The sequence below is a fragment of the Bos indicus x Bos taurus genome, chromosome 25 (assembly GCF_003369695.1).
Source record: "Bos indicus x Bos taurus breed Angus x Brahman F1 hybrid chromosome 25, Bos_hybrid_MaternalHap_v2.0, whole genome shotgun sequence".
NCBI classification, from domain to species: domain Eukaryota; kingdom Metazoa; phylum Chordata; class Mammalia; order Artiodactyla; family Bovidae; genus Bos; species Bos indicus x Bos taurus.
The window spans coordinates 41,759,688-41,784,548 of NC_040100.1; the positions used below are offsets into that span (position 1 = coordinate 41,759,688).

Below are 24,861 nucleotides of genomic sequence, written 5' to 3' on the forward strand. Positions count from 1 at the left end.
AGGAGGAGAAGGGCACAACAGAGGACGAGATGATTGGATGGCATCACTGACTCAATGGACATGAGTTTGAGCAAGCTCTAGGAGTTGGTGATGGACAGGGAGGCCTAGTATGCTACAGTCCATGGGGTCACAAAGAGTCGGACACAACTGAGCGACTCAATAACAGCAATATAGATCAAGATGTAAGTTTAGTATAAATGACAAGACCTATTGTGACTGGTAAAGCAGTGCCTTTTTAAGTGATTCTGAAACTAGGACCAGAGCAGATATCTTTTTTTTATTTTGGTGAAACCCACATAGCGTAGAAGTAAGTATGTTTAGGCGTACAATTCAGTAGCATTTCGTACACTCGCCATGTTCTGCACCACCTCTCTATAGAGTGTTTCCTTCATCCCACAAGGAAACCCTGCCCCTGTGAGCAGTCTCACCCCCCACCTCACTCCCTGGGGCCACTGGTCCACTTTCTGTCTCTGTGGATGGACTTAACTCTGGATGTTTCATGTAAATGGACTCGTATAATACGTGGCTTTATGTGTCTGAATTCTCTCACTGCACACATTTCAGGATCCATCTATGTTGTAGATACATCAGTACCTATCTCTTGTTTTATGGCTAAATAATACACCAGTGCATATTTTATTAAATGCAGGTTGAAACAGCCAAGAACTTGAGTTTCTGGCTGGCCTTTCTATGGCCAGGTCCTGCTCGTCAGCGTTCATTCCCATGGAGGTTCTAGACTCTCAGATGGACTGGACCTCTGTGGTCAGCTCAGGAAGGAGGACCCTGGAGGGGACATGAGAACATGAGCTCCAAGAAGCCCTCTCTGGTGGCCTCGCCCACCCTGGGCAGACCCGAGGAGGGAGCCCAGAGCCCCGGGAGCTGGAGGCTGGACAAGGGGCCCTTTTCTGCTCTGCACAATGTCCCATTGTGCCCTTCTGAGGGGGGGGGACAATGCAGCGCCGGCCAGGGGAGGCTGAGGACAAAGGGCCCTTTGTGGCTCCATCCCCACCTGAAAGGCAGCGCCCGGGGTCCCACCTTGCAGCAGCGCAGCCCTCCTCGCCCCCGGCCCCTGCGCTGCTCCCACTGCTCGGAGCGCTCAGTGAGGACCCAGGGATGCTCAGGCAGGCTTGGGCCAGGGGCGCTGGACTCTCCCTCGCTCCCCCCAGATGGCTGCGTGGGCTCATGGCCCACTGCGGGGGGTGACAAGGCAGGATGGGGGAAGTGCGGCATGTGGGTTCCTGTGGAAGGACCTGGAAGCAAGGCCTGACCAGGTCCTTGGGCACACGCTTGTCTGCTGGGGGCTCTCCACGTTGCGGGTGTTTGCACCTCTGTCAGAACTCTTAGAGGTGCTACTCTACAGACGAGGTCTGAAGGGAGGGCTTTTCATGGAAAAGAAAAGGGAGCATTTTAAAAGAAAAACACACACTGTAAGAAGCATGTGTGTATGGACGCTCAGTCATTCCGTCGTGTCCAACTCTTTGCGACTCCATGGGCTGTAGCCCCTCTGTCCGTGGAATTCTCCAGGCAAGAACACTGGAGTGGGTAACCATCTCCTTCTTCAGGACATCTTCCCAACCCAGGGATTGAACCCGAGTCTCCTGCATTGCATGTGGATTCTTTATCACTGAGCCACCAGGGAAGCCCAGTTCAGTTCCTTCACTCAAAATGCTACCAACAGCAACAGCGGAGGCTGGGGCGGGGGGTCCAGAAGTTGCTGATCAAGCCTATCTGGGAGAGCCTCTGTTCAGAGGCAGCCCCTCTCCTCATGGAGTCCACATGACAGGTGGTGAAGATAGAATTAAACAAGCCAGGAAAACTGGTCATTTGACCACATAACTATTGGTAACACACCAAACATTAGGAACAAGACAAAAAACCCAGAATGAACATTTGTAACATACATAGAAGAAGAGGATCTTTCTTGACAAAATTCACCACACACTCGTCTGGGCATGTGTTGGGGGCATTTCACATGGTATGACAAGGTGGTTGTCCCTCCCCGGCTAGACTGTGAATTCTTTCAAGATCAAGAGCTGTTTCATATTTACCTTTGAATTCTCAGTGAGCAACACAAAACTGCTGCATATGCTCAGGGAATAATTAGTTACAATGAGAGCTATACCTCATGGACTTTGATCTGTTTAGAAATTGAGGACACTGTTCTACTTCCACTTTGGAATGGAAAGATAGTCTAAAATAAAATCTCAAGCAATATGTGTGTGTGTGTGTGTTAGTCACTCACTTGTGTCCGACTCTTTGTGACCCCATGGACAGTAGCCCGCCAGGTTCCTCTGTCCATGGAATTCTCCAGGCAAGAATACTGGAGTGGGTTGCCATTCTCTTCTCCAGAGCATCTTTCCAACCCAGGGATCAAACCAAGGCCTCCTGCATTGCAGGCAGATTCTTTACCATCTGGGCTACCAGGGAAGCCCTAAAGAGTATGTTTAATACATAAAGAGCTCTAGCAAATGAATAAGAAAAACCCACACCTGTCTCAATCATTTCCTTTCAGGTGCTCCACAGTTCACCCAGTAACCCCAAAGGCTCTATGCCTGCCCTTTCGCACACCTCTTGTTTGCTCTGAGGAATGCCTGCGACTCCACCTGCTCAGAGGCACCTCTCCTGTGTCCTCAGAAGGTAGCATTGCTGGTGTCCTCACTGGGGTGATGCTTGGGTCATTCATTCGTCAGTAAGTTCTTCCTTCCTCTGAATCCTCAGCCCACCACTGTCCCTTGTGGCTGGAGGGCCAGAAGGAGCGCTGACTGCCTAAGGGGGCTTTGCTGTCCAGTGCAGAGCTGTGGGCTTGGGGCCAGGGGGAGGGCAAGGAAGCTGGAGGGTCTGAGATTTAGGGCCAGACGCAGCCCGCACTGTCCCTCACTAGTTCTGTCAGGGTCCCCCCAGCGCCCTCCTCAGGCAGCAGAGATGGGGCGCTGGGCAGGAGACACCTGTGCGGTACCTGTACACACCCCTGGAGCCCTGGGGCGCAGCGGCTGCTCCAGTCGTCCGCACACAGCCAGGGCCCGCTGAGGAAGCGCAGGACCCACCGGCGGCCTCCCGATGCCCACATCTCAGCCACTGTGGACGCGGACCAGGCCTGCGGTCAGATTCGTGCTTTCCAATCACCTCTTTCACGTTGCATTTCTGCTTCTTAAGTGCCTTTCCGCCCTCTCTACCGTGAGGGTCCCGGAGGGCGGGCGCCTAGGCAGGGGAGTGCCCAGGAAGCCCCTGCAACGGTGGCCGAGGCAGTAAATGAACGGGCGGGTGGGGCGGGGGCGCGGCTGTACAGGCTCCCACGCGCTTATGCGGCGGGGCCTAGCGGAGCGCGCGGCAACAGGCCAGGAGCTCGCCCCCGGCCGGCAGGCCTGGCCTCAGGTGTGGGCGGGGCCTCGCGGCGGGGCGGGGCTCGCGGCGCCCCGGCGCATGCGCCGTGCTGGCCCAGCGATGGCGGCGCCCAGGGAGTCGCTGAGGAGACGCAAGGCTGGGGCTGGGGACCCGGAGCCCGAGGCTCCGCCGGGGCAGGGGCGCGACCTCAAGGGCCGCCCGGCCCGCCTCCGCGCGGGCACTTTCTGGCTGACCAGGATCGTGCTCCTGAGGGCCCTCGCTTTCGTTTATTGTGAGTCCGCTGGGCCAGGCCCCTAGTGTGGCCCCTCCGCGCGCGCCCCGTCCGCCACGCCCAGGGCGCCCCTGAAGCGTGTTCGCGGCCGAGTCCCGGGGTTCCCCGGCCGATCCCGCGCTGACCAGAGCCGGTGAGGCGGTGACTGCGGCCCCGCAGCTTTGGTGCCGGGGCAGCAAGTGCGGGTTCACCTGCGGGGCGCGGCCCGAGCCAGGCGTGAGCAGGTGGAGAGCCGCGCGCCCCGCGCCGGCCTCGCCCACCGGGCCGCCCCCCAGAGTACGACTGGGCGCCCGGAGACCCCCAGCGTGTGTGCGTGCCCCGCCCCGGCCCCCACGCGCGGAGGGGCGCAAACCCCCGAGACCAGCAGTGGCACCCGACGCCAAACAGCTTCTCGAACGAACGTGGCAGCGCGGGGCCGGCAGGGCTGGGGGCGGCCACCGGCAGAGTGGCCTGGGCCCGTGGGCAGCCTGGTCCCAGCGGGTCCAGAGGGCACTGGGCACCGGGCGTCCCCGCGTCATTTCTGAGTCGCTTCCGCACACGACTTCGAAGGGGGCGCGCGTGCCGCTCTCTGCCCGGCGACCTTCTGCCAACCCGGAGTGGGCACCCGGGGCCCCGGTCCGGGGAGGGGAGGGGCGGCAACTCAGCCACGACTCTCGTCTGTTCTCCAGTGCTCTAAGTTACTGCAAAAAATAGTTCTTGCTGCTATGCTCTATCCTCCACGGGATTAAACAGGCATTCTAAACGTTTGAGCTGTCACTTAGGGAAAGATGAAGTCAAGACAATGTTAATCTGCGAGGCTTTAATAGACCTGGCGCCGTTAACAGTGGGAAAAGCCCGCTAGCGCCTCGAGCAGAGAGCGCGGCTTATAGAACCAGCCCGGCTGGCTTTGATCTCGCGAGGACCCTCAGTTCAGTTCAGAAGGAAACCGTTCTGAACCGCTGGGTCAGGCAGATAGTTTAAGCCTGGCGCTGAGCACAGAGTGAGTTGCTTTGGTGTATGAAATTTTTCTCCACCTACCTTTTCTCACTATGTGGAGTAGGATTGGAGTTTGTCAGCCGCCTTAAGGAACCAGTTTACCATCTTCGGCGACGAGGGTCCCTGGCTGAGACGGCTGGCAAGTAGGCAGCGTCCTGGGTTGGTCTCTTCTGGAGGCTGCAGGTCTCCTGGGGACTGCCAGCAACCTCAGCATAACTTAAGTCCCAGGAACTTCCCACAAGGCCGTGGGGTCCACACCTTCTACCTGGTGTTGAGTGTAACCCACCAGGAGGCTGAGTGATGGGCCTTAAGCTTCCGCGCCCTCTGCACACGTGACGGGGTTCTTAGTGCCGTTGTCCTGCCTGTCTGTGCATCTCCCTGGGGGCTCCTGCAGTGGGGATGGTGTGTAACACCTCTGGCCTCTGTCTTCTGGGAGCGGCTCCTGCTCCATAAATTTCCCTTGACTGTTTTCAGTCTCTGTCATTGCTCTGTGCCACCACAAGACCCTTTTCCACCTGTGTCCTCCCCCCCGCACCCCGCACCCCAGCCCCTGGGTGTGACACTCAGGTCAGAGACTGCCCACCTGCAAGGCCCCTAATCTAAGCCCCAGGAACCGGGCAGCGCCTCACACCTTCCAGCAAAGGGAGGGCCACGCCTGTCCTGGCTCCCGGGTCACCAGTCTGCTCCTGCTGGCAGGTACACCCCGTGGCCAGCCATGCCCCCCACAGGCCCATTGCCGACCTGGCAGCTCCGCCTTCTTGGCAGCCCTGTCTCAGGTCCCGGCGGCCCGCAAGTACCCCGGGAGGAGCGCGGGGAGCCGGCGGGCAGCCCACCTCCAGGCACTCGATGTTGGCCTTCAGGCAGGGCATGCAGGACCTCAGCTTGCTGTTTTCCTTGTCCAGCTGCTGCAGCCTGGGCACAGGAACTAGGCTGGGACCCGCAGAGCTGTCCCCGACCACCACACGCGCCCACACAGGGGCCAGAGCTCCTCACAAGCCAGGACGGCATCTACACCTCAGGTGTGGGGACGCCTCACGTTTACAGAAAAGCTGTCACCACCAAGCAATTCCCTGGACCCCGAGCCCCTAGCGGCTTCTTGAGGCGTCCGCTCACCCTCGTGGCATCTGTCACACTCACACTGGAAACACGGGTGACCAAGCCACGGCCTCGACCCAGCCTCCCCCCAGCGCCCCTTCCCGTCGGGTCCCCGCACCGCGACACCGTCACGGCTCCTCTGTCCCCTCAGGGCTGCAGCATCTCTGGGCTTCCCCGCTCTTCATGACCTTGATGTACTGAGCGGGCCTGGCCCTGTGTTTGATGGACGCCCTTCAGGCTGGGCTCATCTGGGGTCCTCTGGAGACTGGACAGGCTGTGGGTCTGGGGAGAGCCCTACTGGGGCCGGGGAGGAGCTCAGCTTCTCCACTGGATCCTCATTTAGCTTCAGGCTCTGGCCTGAGCTGGGGGGTCGCAGCAGGTTGGTGGTTCCCACAGGGTGCGTGTTGGGCCCACTGGGGGTGTCTGCACAGACACGGGCCTGGAGTCTGCAGCCTGGGCGGGGCCAGAGGAGTTCATCCAGAACTTGGGCAGGAGTCTCACGTCTGAGCCTACCCCCACTTAAGACTCCAGTGTTTCTCTACGGAGCCCTTTGTCTTTGACCTTACATTTCATAGTTTTTACTCAAAACGATTTCCGAAGTTAATTAGGCCAGCCCTCCCTCCCGCCTTCCATGCTGCATCTGCGTGGCCGTGTTGTACGTCAGCAGCAGAGTTGCACTCACGTGTCCTGGTCTGCACTCTAGCCTGGCATCCCCTGGGGTCCTGTCTAGGTTGTTTTGATAGTTTAGATAAGGTTCCTGTTTTGTGATGTACAGTTTTATGGGTTTTGACAGATGCATAGTAGTCCATCACCCCAGGACTAGACAGAACAGTGCCATCCCTTCAGAGTCCTCCGGGCGCGTCACCGACTGCTCCCCACACCAGCGCCTGGCGCGCTCTGACCGTGTTCGGCCCCGGGGTCCGCCTTTCCCAGGAGCCTTTGGGTCTGCTTCCTTTACTCAGCAACACGGCCTGGAGGTCCTCCCATGCTGTTGAGTGAATCAACATTCCACTGATGCTCCCTGATGCACCACACTTTGTTTACATATTCCAACACTGAGGGACATCTATGTTTCCAGTTTTAGCAATTATGAACATGTAGGCCTTTGTGTAAATCTAAGTTTTCAGTTCACTTGGGTGAATACCTAAGAGTATAATTGCTGGGTTCCATGGTAAATCTGTGTTTAACTTTATGAGAAACTGCCAAACTGTCCTCTAGAGTGACCGTACCGTGTGTGTCCCACCAGCAGGGAATGAGAGTTCCCCTTGTTCTGAATCCTCTGGAGCATTTGGTATTTTCAGTTTCTCGGATTTTGGCTGTTATGATAGGTGTGTGATGATATTGCATTGTGGTTTTAATTGGCGTTTCCCCAACAACAAATGATATTGAGCATCTTTTCATGTGTTTATTTGCCATCTGTGGATCCTCTGTGTGAAGCAGATGACTTTCAGCGTCTGCTCAGATCTTTTGCCCTTTGAAAACCTGGGTTGTCTGTTTTCTTGTTGAGTTTTAATGGCACTTTGAGTATTCTGGATGCAAGTCTTTCATCAGATATGTGAGCTACAGATATGTTTCCTAATCTGCAACTTGTCTTTTCATTCTTTTAAAAATATGTTTTACAGAGCAAAACTTTCTCATTTGATAGAGTTTACTGGCTTTTTCTTTCATGGATCATGGTTTGATTGTTCTTATCTAAAAACGTATTGCAAAACCCAAGTCACATCCATTTTCTTCTATATTTTCTTTTGGAAGTTCTATACTATTATGTTTTACACTTAAGTCTCTGGTCCTTTTTGAATAAATTTTTGTATAAGATGTGAGTTATATATCAAGGTTCATTTTTTTTTTTTTTGCATATGATGGCCAGTTATTCCAGCACCACCTATTGGAAAGACTGTCTTTCTCCATTAAACTGTCTTTGCATCCTTGTCAAAAGTCAGTTGACTATCTTTGGGTAGGTCTACTTCTGGGTTCTAGACTCTCTTCCATTATTTATGTATCTATACTTTGGCTAATACCACACTGTCTTGATGACCATAGCTCTGTAGTAAGTTTTGAAGTTGAGTAAAATAAGGCCTTGAACTTTGTTCATTATCAGAATTATTTTGCCTATTCTAGTTCCTTTACTTTTACATACACATTTCAGAATCAGCTTGTCGTGTCTACGGAAAACTTTACTGGATGTTTTGATTGAGATTGCGTTGAATCTATAGATCAAATTGGGGAGAAATGACTTTTTAATGATGCTGACTCTTCCAATTCATGAACACAATGAATCTTTGTATTTATTTTGATCTCCTTAGATTGCTTTCATTATGTTTTGTAGTTTTCCACATACAGATTCTGTGTATATTTTGTCAGTGTTTTTAGTCTAGACCCTGTGTTTGGTGATTGTTGTAATTTTTTAAAAATTCAGATTACAATAGTTCATTGTTGGTATATAGTAATACAGTTGACTTTTGTTTGTCAATCTTGTATTCTGTGACTTTCATAAACTCACTTATTAGTGCTATGAGGGCTTTTTTTTCTTCTTTTCAATTTTGGTTGATTTTGGGGGATTTTCTACAGAGGCAGTGTATTAATAGAAATAGTTTCCTTCCTTCCTTTCTAATCTATATAGCTCTTATTTTTTATACTTGCCTCATTGCCCTGGCTAGAATATCCTATGCAGTGTTACTGGAGTAATGAGAGAAGAGAGAGTCTTGCTTTGTTTCAAGGCTTCAGGGAAAAGTATTGCCATTAATCTCTAAGTATGAACTTGGGTGTAGGTTTTTTGTAGCCACCATTTACAGATTGATGAAGTATCCTTCTATTCCTAGTTTGCTAAAAAATTTTTTTATCGTGAATGAATAAATTCTTTCATGTACTTTTTGTGTGTCTATTGATACTATCATATGGTCTTCTTATTTAGCTTGTTAGTATGGTGATTGCATTGGTTGTTCTTTGAGAGTTGAACCAGCCTTGCATTTCTGAGATGAAATTGGTTGGTTGTGATGTATTATCTTTATTTCTTCTTTTGTGAGTTTTGGTAGTTTATGTATTTCAAGTAATTGGTCTGTTTCATCTAAGTCATCAAATTTATGATCTTAGATTTGCAGTATTCCTGTATTATCTTTTTGTCTGTGAAATCTCTAGCAGTGTCCCTTTTTTCATCCCTGATATTGGTGTCTTCTCTCATTTTCTTGGTTATTCTGACTAGACTTCTATCAATTATATTCATCTTATCGAAGAAGGATAAGATTTTGATGGTTTGGTTTTCTTTTTCCTGTTTTCAATTTCATTGATGTCACCTCTTTTTTAAAATATCTTTTCTGATGCTTGTTTTATATGTAATCTGCTCTTTTTTCTGATTTCTTAAAGTAGAAGTTTAGATTTGAGGCCTTTCGACGTTTCTGACATAAGTGTTTTATTGTAAATTTTCTTTAAGCAAAGTTCCCTCTGGGATGGTTACCTAACCATTTTGTGTAGCCGGTCACATACTTCCTAGAGCCGCGTGTGTGCTGTATATGCACACACACACCGTGCACACGCAGGAGCAGCACACAGGTGTGTGCCTATACCTGTGCCCTGTGACTTTTCCGGGTCGGATCTTCTACTTTCTCCCCAGAGACTTGTGAAACACTCAGACTCCTCGAGTCCACACTTTGATTCCAAACTGCTGCTCAGACCCTGCCCAGTCTCCTCCCGTGGCCGGGCCCCGCACGTCCGGGAAGTGTCCACAGACGGCTGTGCTCCTGCTCACACTGCTCTGTCTTCTCTTCCTTCCAGTTGTGGCATTCTTGGTGGCCTTCCATCAGAACAAGCAGCTGATCGGAGACAGGGGACTGCTGCCCTGCAGGGCGTACCTGCAGAGCGTGCAGCGGCACTTCGGAGGGCGAGTCAGCTGGGATGCCCTGAGCTACGCCCCCACCATCCTCTGGCTGCTGGACTGGTCTCACATGGATGCCAACCTGGACGCCCTGGCTCTCCTCGGGCTGGGCATCTCCTCGTTCATCCTGGTCTCCGGTTGCGCCAATATGGTCCTCATGGCTGCACTCTGGGTCCTCTACATGTCCCTGGTCAACGTGGGACAGATCTGGTAAGAGGGCGGATGGGGCACCTGGGATGGGGCACGGTGACTCGGGGCCCCAGGGGCATTATGCTGAGCCTAGCAAGGCCTCCTGGCAGCGGGAGCGAGTGAGCAAACTGTCTTCTTATATGAGTTCAGAAAAGACCACCCGTTTTCTTAGGCTTTGGGGGCACTGCTGGTTGCATTCAGCCCAAACCCAGGAGCCTCCTGCTTCGGGAGTAACTTTGATTCTGTTGGGAGTATCACGGCCGCACCTGAGACCATGCTGCCCGCCTCCTGTGCTGGGGGACTGTGCGATGGGGGGAGTTGAGTGTCCTGGGGATCAGGGACACTGAAGAGACACAGAGCCAGAGCTCAGGGACTGCTGCTGCAAGTGACTCGCAGGGACTGACCGGCCCGGCACTGTCCTGCTCAGATGCACGGGAAGCCCGAGTTGTCCCTTTGGCCCCAGGCTCCTCGGTTAGTGTCAGCTCCCCCAGAGGCTGGGTTTCTGGTTCTGTTATCTGTGCTTGGCCATGGCAGGAATCCTGAAGGGCTTCTTTGTTGTGCTTAAGGCGGCGTGTGGCCGCCCTCCCCCCTCTCCACCTTCCCGGCCCCCACAAGGAAGAAAGGATTATCTCTGGAAACTTGGAGCGAGGTTGGGCGCTCCGGGAGTCCCTTCCTGCAGAGGAAGCCGCCTTGGCACTTGCCTCTGGCAGAAGGGACAGAGGATCGACTTCAAAGGGCCGGGAGCTGATGCCCAAGGGCCACAGAGGTGCTGAGGGACCCCTGCATCGTGGTCGCTAAGGAGGAAAACTTTATCTTGGCCTAAGACTCCAAGATGTCCAGGCTCTCCTGCCCGCGGCCCTGGTATAGACGGATTTGATTTGGAGAAGTGGATTTGATGCTATGGTTTTTCAAGGTCTGGGCAGCAGTGCAGTGCCATCCCCACCGCATGGCTGTGCAGGGGGGCCCTGTGCCCATGGGGACACCCCAGGCCTTGCGGGAATGGTGGCTCCCCACTGCCCGTGGTCATCGGACGTGACATGGGCCTTCTCTGCTCCCGCTGACGGCACTGGACGTGGCCTTCTGTGCCATGGTGGCTCCTGTGTTCCTTAGCTTGGGGAGGAGGGGCCGTCACCCACTGGCTGCATGGCCAGGCCACTGCTTTAGCTCCTCTGGCCTTCCCGTCCAGCGCTGCTTCTGTTCAGCTGTCTTCAGGGGCGCTCATAGGCTCAGCCTGAAAGAACCTGCTTTGTTAGAAATTCCCGTCCACCTGCTTCCCGAGTGGAGAAATGCTCCTCTGCAACAGGCAGGAAGAATTACGCAGATTCAACGCTGCCCCTCCTCGCCCCCTGCCACCAGCCAGGGGAGAGCAGATAAAATATTTATCCCTGATGCCCTCCTACAAAGTGAAACATCTCCAGGAACCCGGTTCAGTGTTCCAATCACCTGGCGCAAAGGCCTCTGGGTGACTCGAGGCCGAGGGCTATGCACACAGAAGCGGGGGCGGGGGGCTCCCCCACCTCAGTTCTCTGCCTTCCTGCCCGTGGAAATGAGTGGTCAGTGAACTGTGGGCCACCCTTGGTGGTGGTGGCAGTGTTGTCTCTAGCAGACAGTTGGAGGTGAGGCGCTCACACAAACCATTTGGGAGCAAAATCTGAATCTCTTAGAATAGGGTGCACCTGAGTTTCTTTAAAAACCAGAACAATAGACCATCCCCCAAACTGGTTCTGTGAATGGCTACCTCTTCTAACATAAGTTCCGGCTGTTAAAAATACAATAAAAGCTGTAAAAGTCTAATGAATACCTTTTAGCTTTTCACATAATTAGATGTAACTACCTATTTAAAAATCTTGTATCAGGCAGCCTTGAGATTTAAAATTCAGAATAGGCGCAGATACGAAAAGGCATTTCCTAACGCCCTCAGCAGAGGCCTGTCATCGAGTCCACTGAGGGACGCTGCTCTTGTGGCCAGGCTGTGGGCGGGGGCCGGGCTGGCCAGCTGCCCTGTCAGCTCCCAGGCTCCTCCAGCTGGTTCTGAGAGACACCGGCAGCGTCCACTCCGTGAGGTTCGGACAGTCAGCCCCTTCTTCTCCTCTGCTCACCAAGGTCACTTATTGGAAGAATTTACTTCTTCCATCAGGCAGCGTGTGACTGGCCGTTGTAAAGGGTTTACTGTGGAAACTAAGGCTCCTGCTCATCAGAGAGCTCAAGCCGTTTCCTGTCTTCCTCCTCCAAGCGGTGTTCCCTGTGGGAAGCCCGCCTCTCTCGGGCTGGATGGATGAGCACCCCAACTCCGTGAGGAAGGGCCCCTGGCCTCACCGCGTGTCTGGTTGCCAGGCTGATGGGGTCTGCGTCCTACCTTCTCCGGGGGAAGGTGCCTGGTGTAGGAAACAGGCGCTCGGGGGCCCCTCGGACCTGCCCTCCCCTCCCTGGGGGCTTGCAAATCTCGGACTCCCTGTCCTTTCACGTGTCAATACTTCATTGAACAAATGTTTGTCCTAAAGCATCTCTATTTACATACCACAAAATGTAACTAGTTAACTTATGCAAGAACAGCCACCATCTACCTCTAAAACGTTTCCTCAGCCTGCGTCCCCACTCACCCTCGGCACCGCTCTCCGTGTCCTGTCTGTGCCTCACACGGCTGGGGACACCTGTGGCCTCCGCGTCTGGCTGCCACCACCGAGCAGGCATGTGGCTTGTCCGTGGTGCAGCCAAGGCCAGTGCCTGGTCCTCACTCACGGGCACTCGCTGAGCCAGGCAGTTGTGCCCTTTATCCCGGGGTCCGCGTGCTGGCGTTGTGTTGACCTGGGGAGAGGATTCATGGTGTGAGGAGTATCCTGGGTCCACTCACGTTACATTGTGGGGCTCCCTCCCATGACCTGGGGTCACACACGTGTGTGCTCCCCAGGGCCCCAACTCCCTCAGGGAAGGCATGTCTGACACGTGCTCCCCTTAGGGCTGCTTTTCTAATAATCTGTGCTCAGCGTAACGTGGTGTCATTTGAAATGAACGATTCCGGGGTAGGACATTTTCACAGTGCTTGAAGGAGATCACTGCAGTGAAACCAAGCGCAGGTGACCTTTGAACGGGGATCAGAATTGCCTGAGCCCCATCTACACAGGCTTTTCACCAAACCTCTAAGAAAAACCACTCCACTGCAGAAGCATCAGCCCGCCTGGCTCCAGGTTGTTCAGGGGTGAAGAGCGTTACATGTACTTTTCCAAACAGACTTACTCATGCCCTGCTGTGGGCATAGGCCTGCAGTGCGACTGTGCGGTGGGGCCAGTAAGAAACTCCTGTCAGTGACGGTTACCTGGGAACCTAAGGTGTGCCCCAGGTTCAGTAAACAAGGGCAGGTCTCCCCTCACCTCACCTGCACTCAGACGCCCAGGGCAGGTGCGCCTCACCGAGCCCCCCACTCAGACACTTGAGTGCAGATTTTCCTCAGGTTCACCTCCACTCAGACCTCTGAAGACCGCTCTCCCCCTGGCTTCCGCTTTGCTCTGCCACCTGAGGGCCCTTCTTCCTTGTGGCTCAGTAATGTGACCTCTGACCTCTGCAACCTGTGCCTGTTCTGTTTGGAGACAGTGGGTCAGTCTTTCTTTAGCAGGTAAAGCGATGCATTAATTTGAAGCTGTTTGGTGACAGCTCTTCTCCTCTTGTCTTTCAGGTACTCCTTTGGTAAGTGGCGGTCACATAATCCCGGTGTCGGCTGCTCACGCCAACGGGTCTCGTCTCCCGCGGCTGCACCAGCTGCCTCGGGCCTGAGTCCTCACCCGCAGTCTCCGCCAAATGAGGCCAGATGCCGCCTCACGCCTCTGCCCATCACGCCTCCCATGCTGGCTGTGGGCACCCAGCCGGCGTCCAGGATGTCGGCACTGGCGTTCCTGCTGGTGACTGAAGGGCCATGGTGCCCTGCAGGCCGGCCCTCACTCCCCGGCGTGCACGGGGACACCCCAGAAGGCGCAGGATTCCTGGGGCCCCACAGGCTTGGGTCTTCCTGGGTTTCTGCCGGGAGACTGCGGGTCCCACTGTGCTTTGTGGGTAGCGCCACCCCACGGGCCCCCGAGCTGGCAGAAATGCAGGGCTTGGGGAGTGCGGCCAGTCTGGACCCCAATCCTCTGAGCTTGGGAGCAGAAGCAGGGGCTCCCTGTGGCTCTGAGGCCTGCACTGGGTGGGGGGCGGCGGGGCGGCGACCTCCCACGCTGGGTGGTGGTGGGGGCGACCTCCTGCGCTGGCCTCACCTCAGCATCCAGGGCCACCCCCGTCATGGTCTCTGTCTGGCCTCTGTCGGAGGTCAGTGTCTTCAGCTTCACTCCTCAAAGGTCACTCCCTCACCAGCAGAGCAGGGCCACCTGCGATGAGCAGGACAAATGACCTGGGGCTTGTGGCCTCGAGCAGGGACTGCAGATGGGCTTCCTGGACTGTCTCGCAGCCATTACTGGCACAAAGTGGTGCACATCATCTCTCTTTGGTTCTGTGTGGGTTCCCTTTGGGTTCTGTCCAGTGGGCTCCCAAGGGAAGAATGGCCGTGGGGGCGGGGCTGGTGCTGGACAGAGGCCCCGGGTGAGGATGGAGGCGGGGGTGTCAGGGTGGAGACTTGGGTGGGGTCTCCATGAGTGTGAGTGCTTCTTGAAGGCTGGCGTGGGCATACGGTTCTCTGAGGGAAGCCTGTCCTCTTTGGCTCTGAGGATCCAGGAGGAGCTGGGGGTCGGGGGGAGCCGGTGGAGGAGCCACAGATTCTCCTGTGGGCTCGGGCCAGTCCTGCTGACCCCAGGCCTGCACACGCGTGTACAGGTGGACTGCCAGGGGCTGCCCGCACAGTTGAAACAACAGACGTGCTCTCCCAGGGGTGTCACACCCTTACCCACAGCAGGATCCCGAGCACAAGGGGATGAAGGACTAGGGCCACAGGGGAAAAAACTACAATGTCTGGAATAAAAGCTCACGGGTAGGGCTGGATACAGGGGGTGGGGTCAGGAATGAATGGAGGAGGAGGAGCCACCAGCCCAGGGGTCTGGACTGAGGAGCAGAGCCCAGCCTTTGGGGGGAGGAACGGAGCCCACAGGGCCTTGCACCTCGGGGCACAGGTGCAGGGGGCCGAGGGGCACTATTTGTGGAGGCGCAGTCCAGGGGCAGGGTGGCAGGAGGGGAACCATCCACCTGCCGGGACACGAAACCTGCGTTTCCTCCTCTCCTGCTCCAAAACACGGGACAGGGGCTTTCTGGTGGCCCAGGGGTAAAGAACCCACGTCCCAGTGCACGGGACATGGGCTTGATTCCTGGTTGGAAAACTAAGATCCCACACGCCTTGGGGCAGTGAAGCCCATGCAGCTGGAAGGACTGATGCTGAGCCTGAAGCTCCAATCCTTTGGCCATTTGACGTGGCTGACTCACTGGAAAAGACCCTGATGCTGCAGAGACTGAAGGCAGGAGAAGGGGACGACAGAGGATGAGATGGTTGGTTGGCATCACTGACTCAATGGACATGAGTCTGAGCAAACTCCAGGAGTTCGTGATGGACGGAGGCCTGGCGTGCTGCAGTCCATGGGGTCACAAAGAGTCAGACACGACTGAGTGGCTGAACCGAACTGACTGCAACTAGAGTCCATGTGCTGCACCCCAGGTCCTGCATGCCGCAACTAAGCCCCGACACAACCAGATAAATAAACAGATGTAAAAAATAAAGTACAGGAAGGTTTAAAGCGAAAGTAGGCACGTGTCTTGCAAGGAGGACGCCTGTGACAGACACGGTGGGGGCAGGACCCTCCTCCTCTGTGGAGTGACTCGGTGTGAACTGAAGGTAGGTTTGAGAAGTTAACGGTGGACGTTGTGTCCCTAGGAAAGTGTACTTGCAGCCAGAGCACCAGTACTCAGTGCCCATCCAGGGGACCCACAAGGGCAGGATGGACAAGCAGGGACAGGACTGAAGTTTACAGGGAGCAGAAGTCAAGTGTAAGCTAACCGGCGGTGCAGCAGCCGTGCTGAGACACCGGCAGCCTGTGGTCCTCAGGGTGGTGGCGCAGGCCACAGCCCACGGAGGGGCCACGTTTCTGGGTGACTTTTTACCTCAGTAGCTGCTGTTTCTCCACACACGGTGTTTGACACCATGACAGATTACTGGAGATGCACAGCCCACAGAAACAGGCCTGCTGCAGAGTGGGCACACCTGAGGAAAACACTAACAAACCTGAAGACGTGGGCCTGAAGGACGGTCACAGCCTGAAGGTGGGGAGTCATGTTGTATCAGGCGGGAGTTTTTAGGACTTAGGCCCAGGAGGCAGCATCTCTAGTAACTCTGAGAGGACTCCTCCAAGGGGGCCGAGGCAGTAGCCAGGTTATGTAGAAGTTTTGTAACAAAGGGCCAATGGTATAGCTGAGAAGAGGAGAGAAGCTAAAGGCAAAGGAGAAAAGGAAAGATAATACCCATCTGAATGCAGAGTTCCAAAGACTAGCAAGGAGAGATAAGGAAGCCTTCCTTAGTGATCAGTGCAAAGAAATAAAGGAAAACAATAGAATACGAAAGACTAGAGATCTCTTCAAGAAAATTAGAGATACCAAGGGGACATTTCATGCAAAGATAGGCTCAATAAAGGACAGAAATGGTATCGATCTAACAGAAGCAGAAGATATTAAGAAGAAGTGGCAAGAATACACAGAAGAAATGTACAAAAAAAGATATTCACGACCCAGATAAGCACGATGGTGTGATCACTCACCTAGAGCTAGACATCCTGAAATGCAAAGTCAAGTGGGCCTTAGGAAGCATCACTACAAAGCTAGTGGAGGTGATGGAATTCCAGTTGAGCTATTTCAAATCCTAAAAGATGACGTGACAGTGCTGCACTCAATATGCCAGCAAATTTGGAAAACTCAGCAGTGGCCACAGGACTGGAAAAGGTCAGTTTTCATTCCAATCCCAAAGAAGCAACACCAAAGAATGTTCAAACTACCGCACAATTGTACTCATCTTACCTGCTAGCAAAGTAATGTTCAAAATTCTCCAACCCAGGCTTCAGCAGTATGTGAACCAAGAACTTCCAGACATTCAAGCTGGATTTAGAAAAGGCAGAGGAACCAGAGATCAAATTGCCAACATCTGTTGGATCATAGAAAAAGCAAGAGAGTTCCAGAAAAACATCTATTTCTGCTTTATTGACTACACCAAAGCCTTTGACTGTGTGGATCACCACAAACAGTAGAAAATCCTTCAAGAGATGGGAATACCAGACCACCTTACCTGTCTCTTGAGAAATTTGTGTGCAGGTCAAAAAGCAACAATTAGAACCGGACATAAACAATGGACTGGTTCCAAATTGGGAACAGAGTACATCAAGGCTGTATATTGTCACCCTGCTTATTTAACTTACATGCAGAGTACATCATATGAAACGCTGGGCTGGAGGAAGCACAAGCTGGAATCAAGATTGCTGGGAGAAATATCAATAACCTCAGATATGCAGATGACACCATCCTTATGGCAGAAAATGAAGAGGAACTAAACAGCCTCTTGATGAAAGTGAAAGAGGAGAGTGAAAAAGTTGGCTTAAAACTCAGCATTCAAAAAATGAAGATCATGGCATCTGGTCCCATCACTTCATGGCAAAAAGGTGGGGAAACAGTGGCTGACTTTATTTTTGGGGGCTTCAAAATCATTGCAGATGGTAACTGCAACCGTAAAATTAAAGACACTTGCTCCTTGGAAGAAAAGCTGTGACCAACCTAGATAGCATATTAAAAAGCAGAGACATAACTTTGCTAACAAAGGTCCATCTAGTCAAAGGTATGGTTTGTCCAGTGGTCATGTATGGACGTGAGAGTTGAACCATAAAGAAAGCTGAGTGCTGAAGAATTGATGCTTTTGAACTGTGGAGTTGGAGAAGACTCTTGAGAGTCCCTTGGCCTGCAAGATCAAACCAGTCCATCCTAAAGGAGATCAGTCCTGAAGGACTGATGCTGAAGCTGAAACTCCAATACTTTGGGCGCCTGATGCAAAGAACTGATTCCTTAGAAAAGACCCTGATGCTGGAAAAGATTGAAGGCGGGAGGAGAAGGGGACGACAGAGGATGAGATTGTTGGATGGCATCACCGACTCAATGGACATGAGTTTGAGTAAGCCCCAGGAGTTGGTGATGGACAGGAAGGCCTGGCGTGCTGCAGTCCATGGGGTCACAAAGAGTTGGACACAATTAAGCAACTAAACTGAGCTGTCTGAATGTCAAAAGATTATTGTAAATTAAAGAAAACCAGATATGCCGAGTTCAGCGCTTCTCTGTGTGTGGGAAGACGCATGAGTCTGCTCTCACTGAATCACTCCTTGATGGGCACCTCAGCTCTTGGCGCTGGTGTCCCGAGTTTCCACATCCTGAGTATCCTCGGGGCTCACCAGCTCACATCGAAGGGGTGCAATCAGTGAGGGCTGTGACAGCCTTTGTTTACTGATTTGGCAGGAAATACTCCATTTCTCAGTTTCCTCCTCTTAATCTGGAATTCGACAAATATTTGGGAGACATTACATGACCAAGTTCTGTCCCATGATACTGGAGGCTCATCCTGCGTCAGGTGAAAGTTCCTGTTGATATGCTGTTCCAGCTGCTAATTTCTGGATTAGGCCCCATTGATAATTAAAGATTCTCTGGATCCTCCATCTTATTACTTACCACTATGATCCAGGAAATGTTTTCCCTTGTTGCTTCTTCCCATGCCTGGGAATCACACTATCACAGTTATTTTACATGAATCCTAAATGTGATCTGTTTCCCCAAGATGTTTAACCATCCTCAGTAGCGTCCAGGCTACACAGTGGGCGCCTTAAGAGACAACAGGATCCAAGTAATGCCACCAGCACCCCTGACAAAGCCACCATGCAGCAGGGAGACATGGAGCACAAACAATTTGGAGACAAAACAATGATTTGTGTAACTAGTTAAAATCCAGTTGCAATAAACCATGAAGTCCACAGGAGAGCCAGCTGGAAAGCGAATTCTGGCAGGATCAAGTAGAGAAAGATAAAATGTTTTCATCTTTGTTTACAAAGGCATATTTTATCAAGTTGTAGTAGGTCACAGCATAGGAGAGCAGGCTTTACTGGAGAACGAAGGTTTGAGCTGGCGTGTTTTCCCCAACGGAGCCGGTGGGGGTGACCCACGTGAGCTGTGCCACGTGTTGTGCACGTGAGCCGAGAGCACAGCGGATCCTCCAGGCGGCACCTCAAGTGGTGAACCACAGTGTTTGAAATAAACATGAGTGGGCTGTGCAGGAGGCCGTAGCGGGGCTGGCAGGGGTCTGGCAGGGAGCCTGGGCTGCAGGCCGGCTGAGTTGGGTCACCTGCCGCCGGGTCTCTGGTGCAGAGCAGCGCCCGCCCTTGCCCCCGCCTGTTAGGTTTGCCTCCAGGCTGGTCAGGCAGCCGCATGTTTAAGTGGCCTGGATGCTTGACCCCCGTTCCCTGTGACAGCGGCACCTCCCGCCAGCTGTTGCAAATTAAAGGCTCCCTGTGACCCTTACCTCTCTTAAATTCATGCTTTAAAAACAGCTTAATGAGGGCTTTACTGGCCCAATTGGAAGTTTTTATTAAAACCCGTCAGTGCTGGAGTGGAGCCTGCCTGCAGGAAGCGATTGGCCAGCCTCGAGTTCAGAGCTGCTACGGCCACAGCAAGGCCACCAAAGCGTTTTCAGACCCTTGCCAGCCAGCTCGAGCTTTGCCTGGCCCTCACATCAGCCCCATGTCCCAGAAAGCAGTTTCTTGTGATTAAATTCCCGTGATCAGAGGCAGTTGAGGACACCCTGCCATGAGCTCACCCTTCCAGCGAGCCCTGCCTCCCTTGTCCCAGCCCTCTGACCTCCCAGAGATGTGGGTGCTGCTGGGCTGTGTGGTTCTGGCCTCATGTCTGGTCGTGTCCTTGGAAAGGACTGAGAGCCTAGGTCAGGTGACTCGGGGCTGCCATGCACCCAGAGGAGCTGGTGGTTCCCAGAGGGAGGCAGGAGGCGCCACTGTGTCCTCACCGTGCGTGGCCGGGAAGGGGCCCTCGCTGGGGTCCCAGCGCCACCTGCCCCTCTGGCCTGAGCCTCCTCAGGCTGCTCTGGGCCTTGCTGTCTCCTCTCTGTCCCCTCCCGGCCACAGGGAGCACAGTGCAGGAGACCCACTGCCCAGGGGAGGGGCTGGGGTGGGGGAACCAAAGGCGCCACCCCATGTTCAGCACCTGCCTGACCTCCGTCCTCACCTGGAGCCCGCTCAACTCTGTAAGCGTGGACACAGCTTGTTGGCATCCCCGCACGACCATGTCGGGTCCCGCCTTTCTCTTTTCTCACTTGGCAGAATCTGGTGACCGTCACTTAGTGGAACTGAGAAGAAAATATATTTTGAAGACTTTTTTCTTGTTTACATAATTATTGAGGCTTTAGTTTTTCTGAATTTCTCCCATTACATCTCGTTACCCGTTTGTTTCTAAAACAGAATAAGCAGAATTCTAGAATACTGAAGAAACCCTGAATTTGAGGGCTTTTGTCTGGAATCTTCTAAATTGCCTCGTACTTTTATTCAGTCGCGTAGGTGTTGGGCCAGTGTTTCCTTTTCAGTTCACAGTATAGCTGATGATGAGCATCGCAATGGGCAGAAGGCTCCTGGGTGCCATCGCCCAGGCTGTCGAGGCAGGCTCATCGGCACCCGGTTCCCAGAGGCCCGCGGCTGGTCTTGCAGCCCCAGTCTGCTTGCTGACCAGCCGCCCTCCCCCTGCCCCCAAGCCCAGCCCCACGTGACAGTCCTGTGACGACCAGAGCCTGTGTGGCCCCTCCGCCCTCCCACTGCACAGTAGCCATGTGGCTCCTTTCAAAGAACTGGTTTTATTTATCAGATTTTTTTAAATGTGTTTTGGCTCATTAAATTTTACTTTTTATAGGTCGCTTCCTTCTGGGAGGAAGGAATTTAGTATTTTCTAAGATCTTGAGTTGATTAACTCATTACTTGTCCACTCTTCTTACCTGAAATGAAAGCGTGGAGATGGGTGGTCACCCCCCTGTGACTGGTCCTGGGCCCCTGTGGGCTGAGGCCCGGTGTCCCCGACAAGGGACAGACACGCAATTTCATAACCTTCAGGTGTTACTGCCTCTTTAGCCCAGGTGCTGTTTAAAGAGGGTCAGAAACTCCAAACGCTTAAGGCTTTGTAGCTTATCTCTGGTTGGTCAGTTTCTGATTTTATTACACTGCAACCAGAGAGCATGGCCTGAAGATTGTTCATTATTCTTTAAGTTAGGTGTGTGAAGGGATTAGAAATTCAAGACGTATTACACAACCTGTAATACAAAGAGCTCACCGTGGTTTTCCTGCGCTCACCCCATCGTCTTCTCGGGGTGACTCCATCTCCCCAAGCAGTTCTGCCTTTTGGGTTTCCATTGGGTTTATCCAGTCGTGTTTCCGTCGGGTTTACCCGGTCGTGTTTCTCTTGGGTTTACCCGGTCGTGTTTCTCTTGGGTTTATCCGGTCGTGTTTCCGTCGGGTTTCTGTCGGGTTTCTCCTGTCGTGTTTCCTTCGGGTTTCTGTCGGGTTTATCCCGTCGTGTTTCTGTTGGGTTTATCCGGTCGTGATTATCTGGTTGTGTTTCCGTTATCCGGTCGTGTTTCCGTCCGGTGCCTCTGCTGTGTCGCCTCTGGACGTCTTCCGTGCACTTCCCGCTGTTTTTCTCCCACCTCCCTAACGCTCTTCCTCCATCTCAGGTCAGCCATCACAAGTGTCATTAAGTTAATATTTGGTCTTTACGCTGCAACTATGTGAATATTGTTGAGTGCTAAGCTGATAGTGAAGTGTAATAATTTTCTCTAATTGGCGGGATCCACACAGCTTGTGGGATCTCATTTCCCCAACTGGGGAGTGAACTCAGGCAGTGAAAGCCCAGAACCCTAATCACTGGATGGCCAGGGCACTCCCTGGCTGCCTCTTCCTTTGCTTTGCTTTTCATCTCTGATCATGCTAAACTCAGCAGCTTTTCCACACTCGCCAGCACAGCGGCTCGGCCCCTCCCAACACTGTTTATTTCTTACCAATGTGACACGTGAGAACCTGTCAGTGCCCCTCAGTCCACAGAGGCTCTGCTTGCTCAGTGTTACCATTTGGAGTGGGGACTTCCAAGGCCTTGGATTGGGGTAGTGGGCAGGTGGACGCTCTGTCTGAGCAGGTACCACTGATGACTCGCTGCCCTGTTCATCCCAGGGCCCTTGTGGTCTAGGGCCAGGAGCCTCACTGTGCTGGCATGAGGCCCGAGGCGCAACACCTCCCTACCGCCTCCTCCCGGAGGTGTCCCGGAGTGCATCGTCAGGGTCGTTTTTAAGAAGCCCTTTTTTTGATCACATTTGCACAGAACAGCTAAAAGCAGCTGGCGAGATGGTCCTCGTCCTTGTTTCCTCAGCACTGATCGTCACCTGAGGCGAGGCCAACAGGCAGGCTTCATTCCCATCGCCCCGGCGCTGCTCCCGTGCCAGGGACATGCCTGTGTCCTGAGCCTGAAAGGCTCTGAGGAGCGAGCGAAGGCCTTAGTCTCAGTGAGCCCACTGCGGCCCGCAGAGAAGGCCCTGTCTCTGAGCCCACTGCGGCCCGAGTCCGGAGTGCGTCCCTGGAGCATCTGGCTCCCACGCCCCGTCATTGGGCGCGGGAGGAACACAGCGTCGGCAAGCCTACCCTCTGCCAGCACGGTAACAGGGAGAGACATTGTTAGGTCGGCCTGGGTCAGCAACTATGTGCCAGTTCCTTTTGTGAAAGCTTTGATATTTTAAAACAGCAATTTTAAACTAGGAAGCCATGCTTTGTTGCTGTCACAATAGCAGCTCTTGTCCGGGTGGACCCGCTGAACGGAGACCGACACCGGCACAGTTTCCTCCCGTGAGCAGCTCCCAGTGCGTCCAGCAGGCCTGGCGGCCATGTCCTCTGCTTACCGGGGAGGGGCCACCTCCTTAACCCAGGATTCTGCACTCGTCATGGGATGCTGGCTCGTCTCCAGTTCATGTCCAGTTGACACGGTTTTCCATTTGGCTTCAGCCTCAACGCCTGTCTTTTGAGCATTCAGAAGACAGACCGGATTCAGGGGTGAAACCTGCGTGGTGTCCATGGACCCACGTGGGCCTCAGCAGGGACTGCTCTCCCCAGGGGCTCCTCCAGCCCCCTCTGGCCTGCACCCCCACTACCTCTGATGTAGGTCTTTGGTGGGTGCCAAAACCCTCCCCACAGCGCATCGGCCTGGTGCCCGCTGGAGCGCGTCTCCGCTCCAAGCCTGCAGGGGGCGTGGGGCTCAGGTCCTCTGAGCGGTCACTGGCAGCAGCGGGCAGCCCCCTAGACAGGAGTCTCAGTGGGGCTCCAGGCACCTGGCTCAGAAGCCGGGCTGGTGGTGCGCTTGCTCATCATGTCGAGAGCCCCGAGTCCTCGTGTCCTGAGTGTCCGTGGAGCAGCTGCGCTTGCTGTGAGGTGTCTGGAGTTTGGGGGCCTCCTCGGGCTCTGCACAAAGGCCGGGTCTTGGGCTGGACCCAGGTGGAACGCTGGGTGGAAGCCCTGCAGGCAGAGCCCCTGAGCAGCAGCCCAGTCGGCAGTGGGATGGGCCACAGCCCCAGCCACGCAATATTGGGGGGCGGCTGAGGCAGAGCTCCCAAGTCCACCCTCACGAGGCAGCTCATCCTGATGAAAAGTGTCAACACGGCCTCAAAAAGATCTGACGTGGCTTCCCAGTCTGTTCAGAGTCCCTGGAGCCCTCCGCCCAGCCGCTCCATGGACATCTTACTGAGCCAGCCCTGGACACTGCAGCTGGACTGGAGACTAAATTGGGCTTGTCTGCTAATGGCACCCCACTTCAGTACTCTTGCCTGGAAAATCCCATGGGCGGAAGAGCCTGGTGCACTGCAGTCCATGGGGTCGCTAAGAGTCAGACATGACTGAGCGACTTCCCTTTCACTTTTCACTTTCATGCATTGGAGAAGGAAATGGCAACCCACTCCAGTGTTCTTGCCTGGAGAGTCCCAGGGACGGTGGAGCCTGGTGGGTTGCCGTCTATGGGGTTGCACAGAGTCAGACACAACTGAAGCGACTTAGCAGCAGCAGCTGTTTTCTCAGGACTGGGCAGGCTGGTGCCCGCCCCTTTGGAGCATGTCGTGCACCTCCGGTGGCCTGCCCCTCGGGCTCCTGCAGCAGGACCAGGAGGTGAGGGAGGGCGCCCCACTGTGGGGGAGTCTGAGGCTCAGGTGGGGAGCTGGTTACATACACGCTACTTCTGCTCCCGTTGCTCCACGATAAGGTTCACTCAGCACAGTGCTGTTCAGCGTGCAGGGCCATGTTTACGCCACGTTAAGCAGTGTGTCCTCTATTCCATCTTGCCTCTAGAAGCTGTTTTGAAATCCATGACCAAGGAGTTAACCAGCTTTACCCCTGGGTGAGCAGGTCGCTTCCTACTTCTCTCTGGTTCTGAGTTATCTTCACTAAACGTTTTTGCTTTCTGTTAAGGATGAATGTTAGTTTTAATAAGTTAGCTTTAATAAGTGAAGTCAAAGGTGAGTGGACGTGAGCTGGGCCAGGGTTATCCACAAGAGCTTCTAAAAGCCCTGTTGGTGGCTGTCCAGGCTGGAGGAGTGTCTCCACCTCACAGGAGGAGCTTCACGCCCTGGGACGAGTCTCAGAGTCTCAGCAAAGAGGAGGCGAAGGTGGGGTGCAGGCAAGGTTCAGGCCCCACCTGGGTTTGGGGCGGGGCCCAGCATCCTGGGATTTAGGAGGGTACAGGTCTTCAGGGCTGGAGGGTAGCAGGGTGTCCAGCCGCCAAGTAGGACCCGTCTTTGGCCAGTCCCAAAGTTGGCCTGCTCCTGGGACCGCTGCCTGGCAGGAGGTGCTGCCCAGGGATGCCTGGATCCCACAAATGGGCCATCCTCCCTGGGGACAGTCCTTACAAGAGGGCCCTCTGGCGTGGAGTCGAGCAGGCAGGATGGGGCTGGGACAATCTCAAGGTCTGAGCTTCCAGACGCCCAGCAACGGGTGCAGAGAGCTCCTCACCTGGCTGCCTCCTCCTCTGTGCCCGAGGCCGGGGCTGGGGGCAGGGGTCACTGGGACCCCGCCAGGCACTTGGCGCTGCATCGGCGCCCGGTAAGCTCAGACTACGC

At 54.0% G+C, this 24,861-nt stretch overlaps 1 protein-coding gene and 1 long non-coding RNA gene across 3 annotated transcripts in view; one reads left to right on the plus strand and one right to left on the minus strand.

Annotated features, from left to right (window-relative positions):
• Nucleotides 1-257: 257 nt before the first annotated feature.
• On the minus strand, nucleotides 258-3,377 carry LOC113883935. The gene is made up of 2 exons (XR_003508772.1): nucleotides 2,569-3,377; nucleotides 258-783 (listed from the first exon to the last, which is right to left on the minus strand). It is a non-coding gene; the product is annotated as an uncharacterized LOC113883935 (long non-coding RNA).
• A 5-nt stretch (nucleotides 3,378-3,382) lies between these two features.
• Nucleotides 3,383-24,861, plus strand: part of LMF1 (lipase maturation factor 1) — a 51,704-nt gene continuing 30,225 nt past the window's right edge. For both annotated transcript variants that reach the window (XM_027528128.1, XM_027528130.1), the window contains exons 1-3: nucleotides 3,383-3,613; nucleotides 9,452-9,761; nucleotides 13,411-13,421. In XM_027528128.1, the coding sequence (XP_027383929.1) occupies nucleotides 3,421-3,613; nucleotides 9,452-9,761; nucleotides 13,411-13,421 (514 nt within the window). In that variant the 5' untranslated portion in view covers nucleotides 3,383-3,420. The remainder of the gene's footprint in view (nucleotides 3,614-9,451; nucleotides 9,762-13,410; nucleotides 13,422-24,861) is intronic.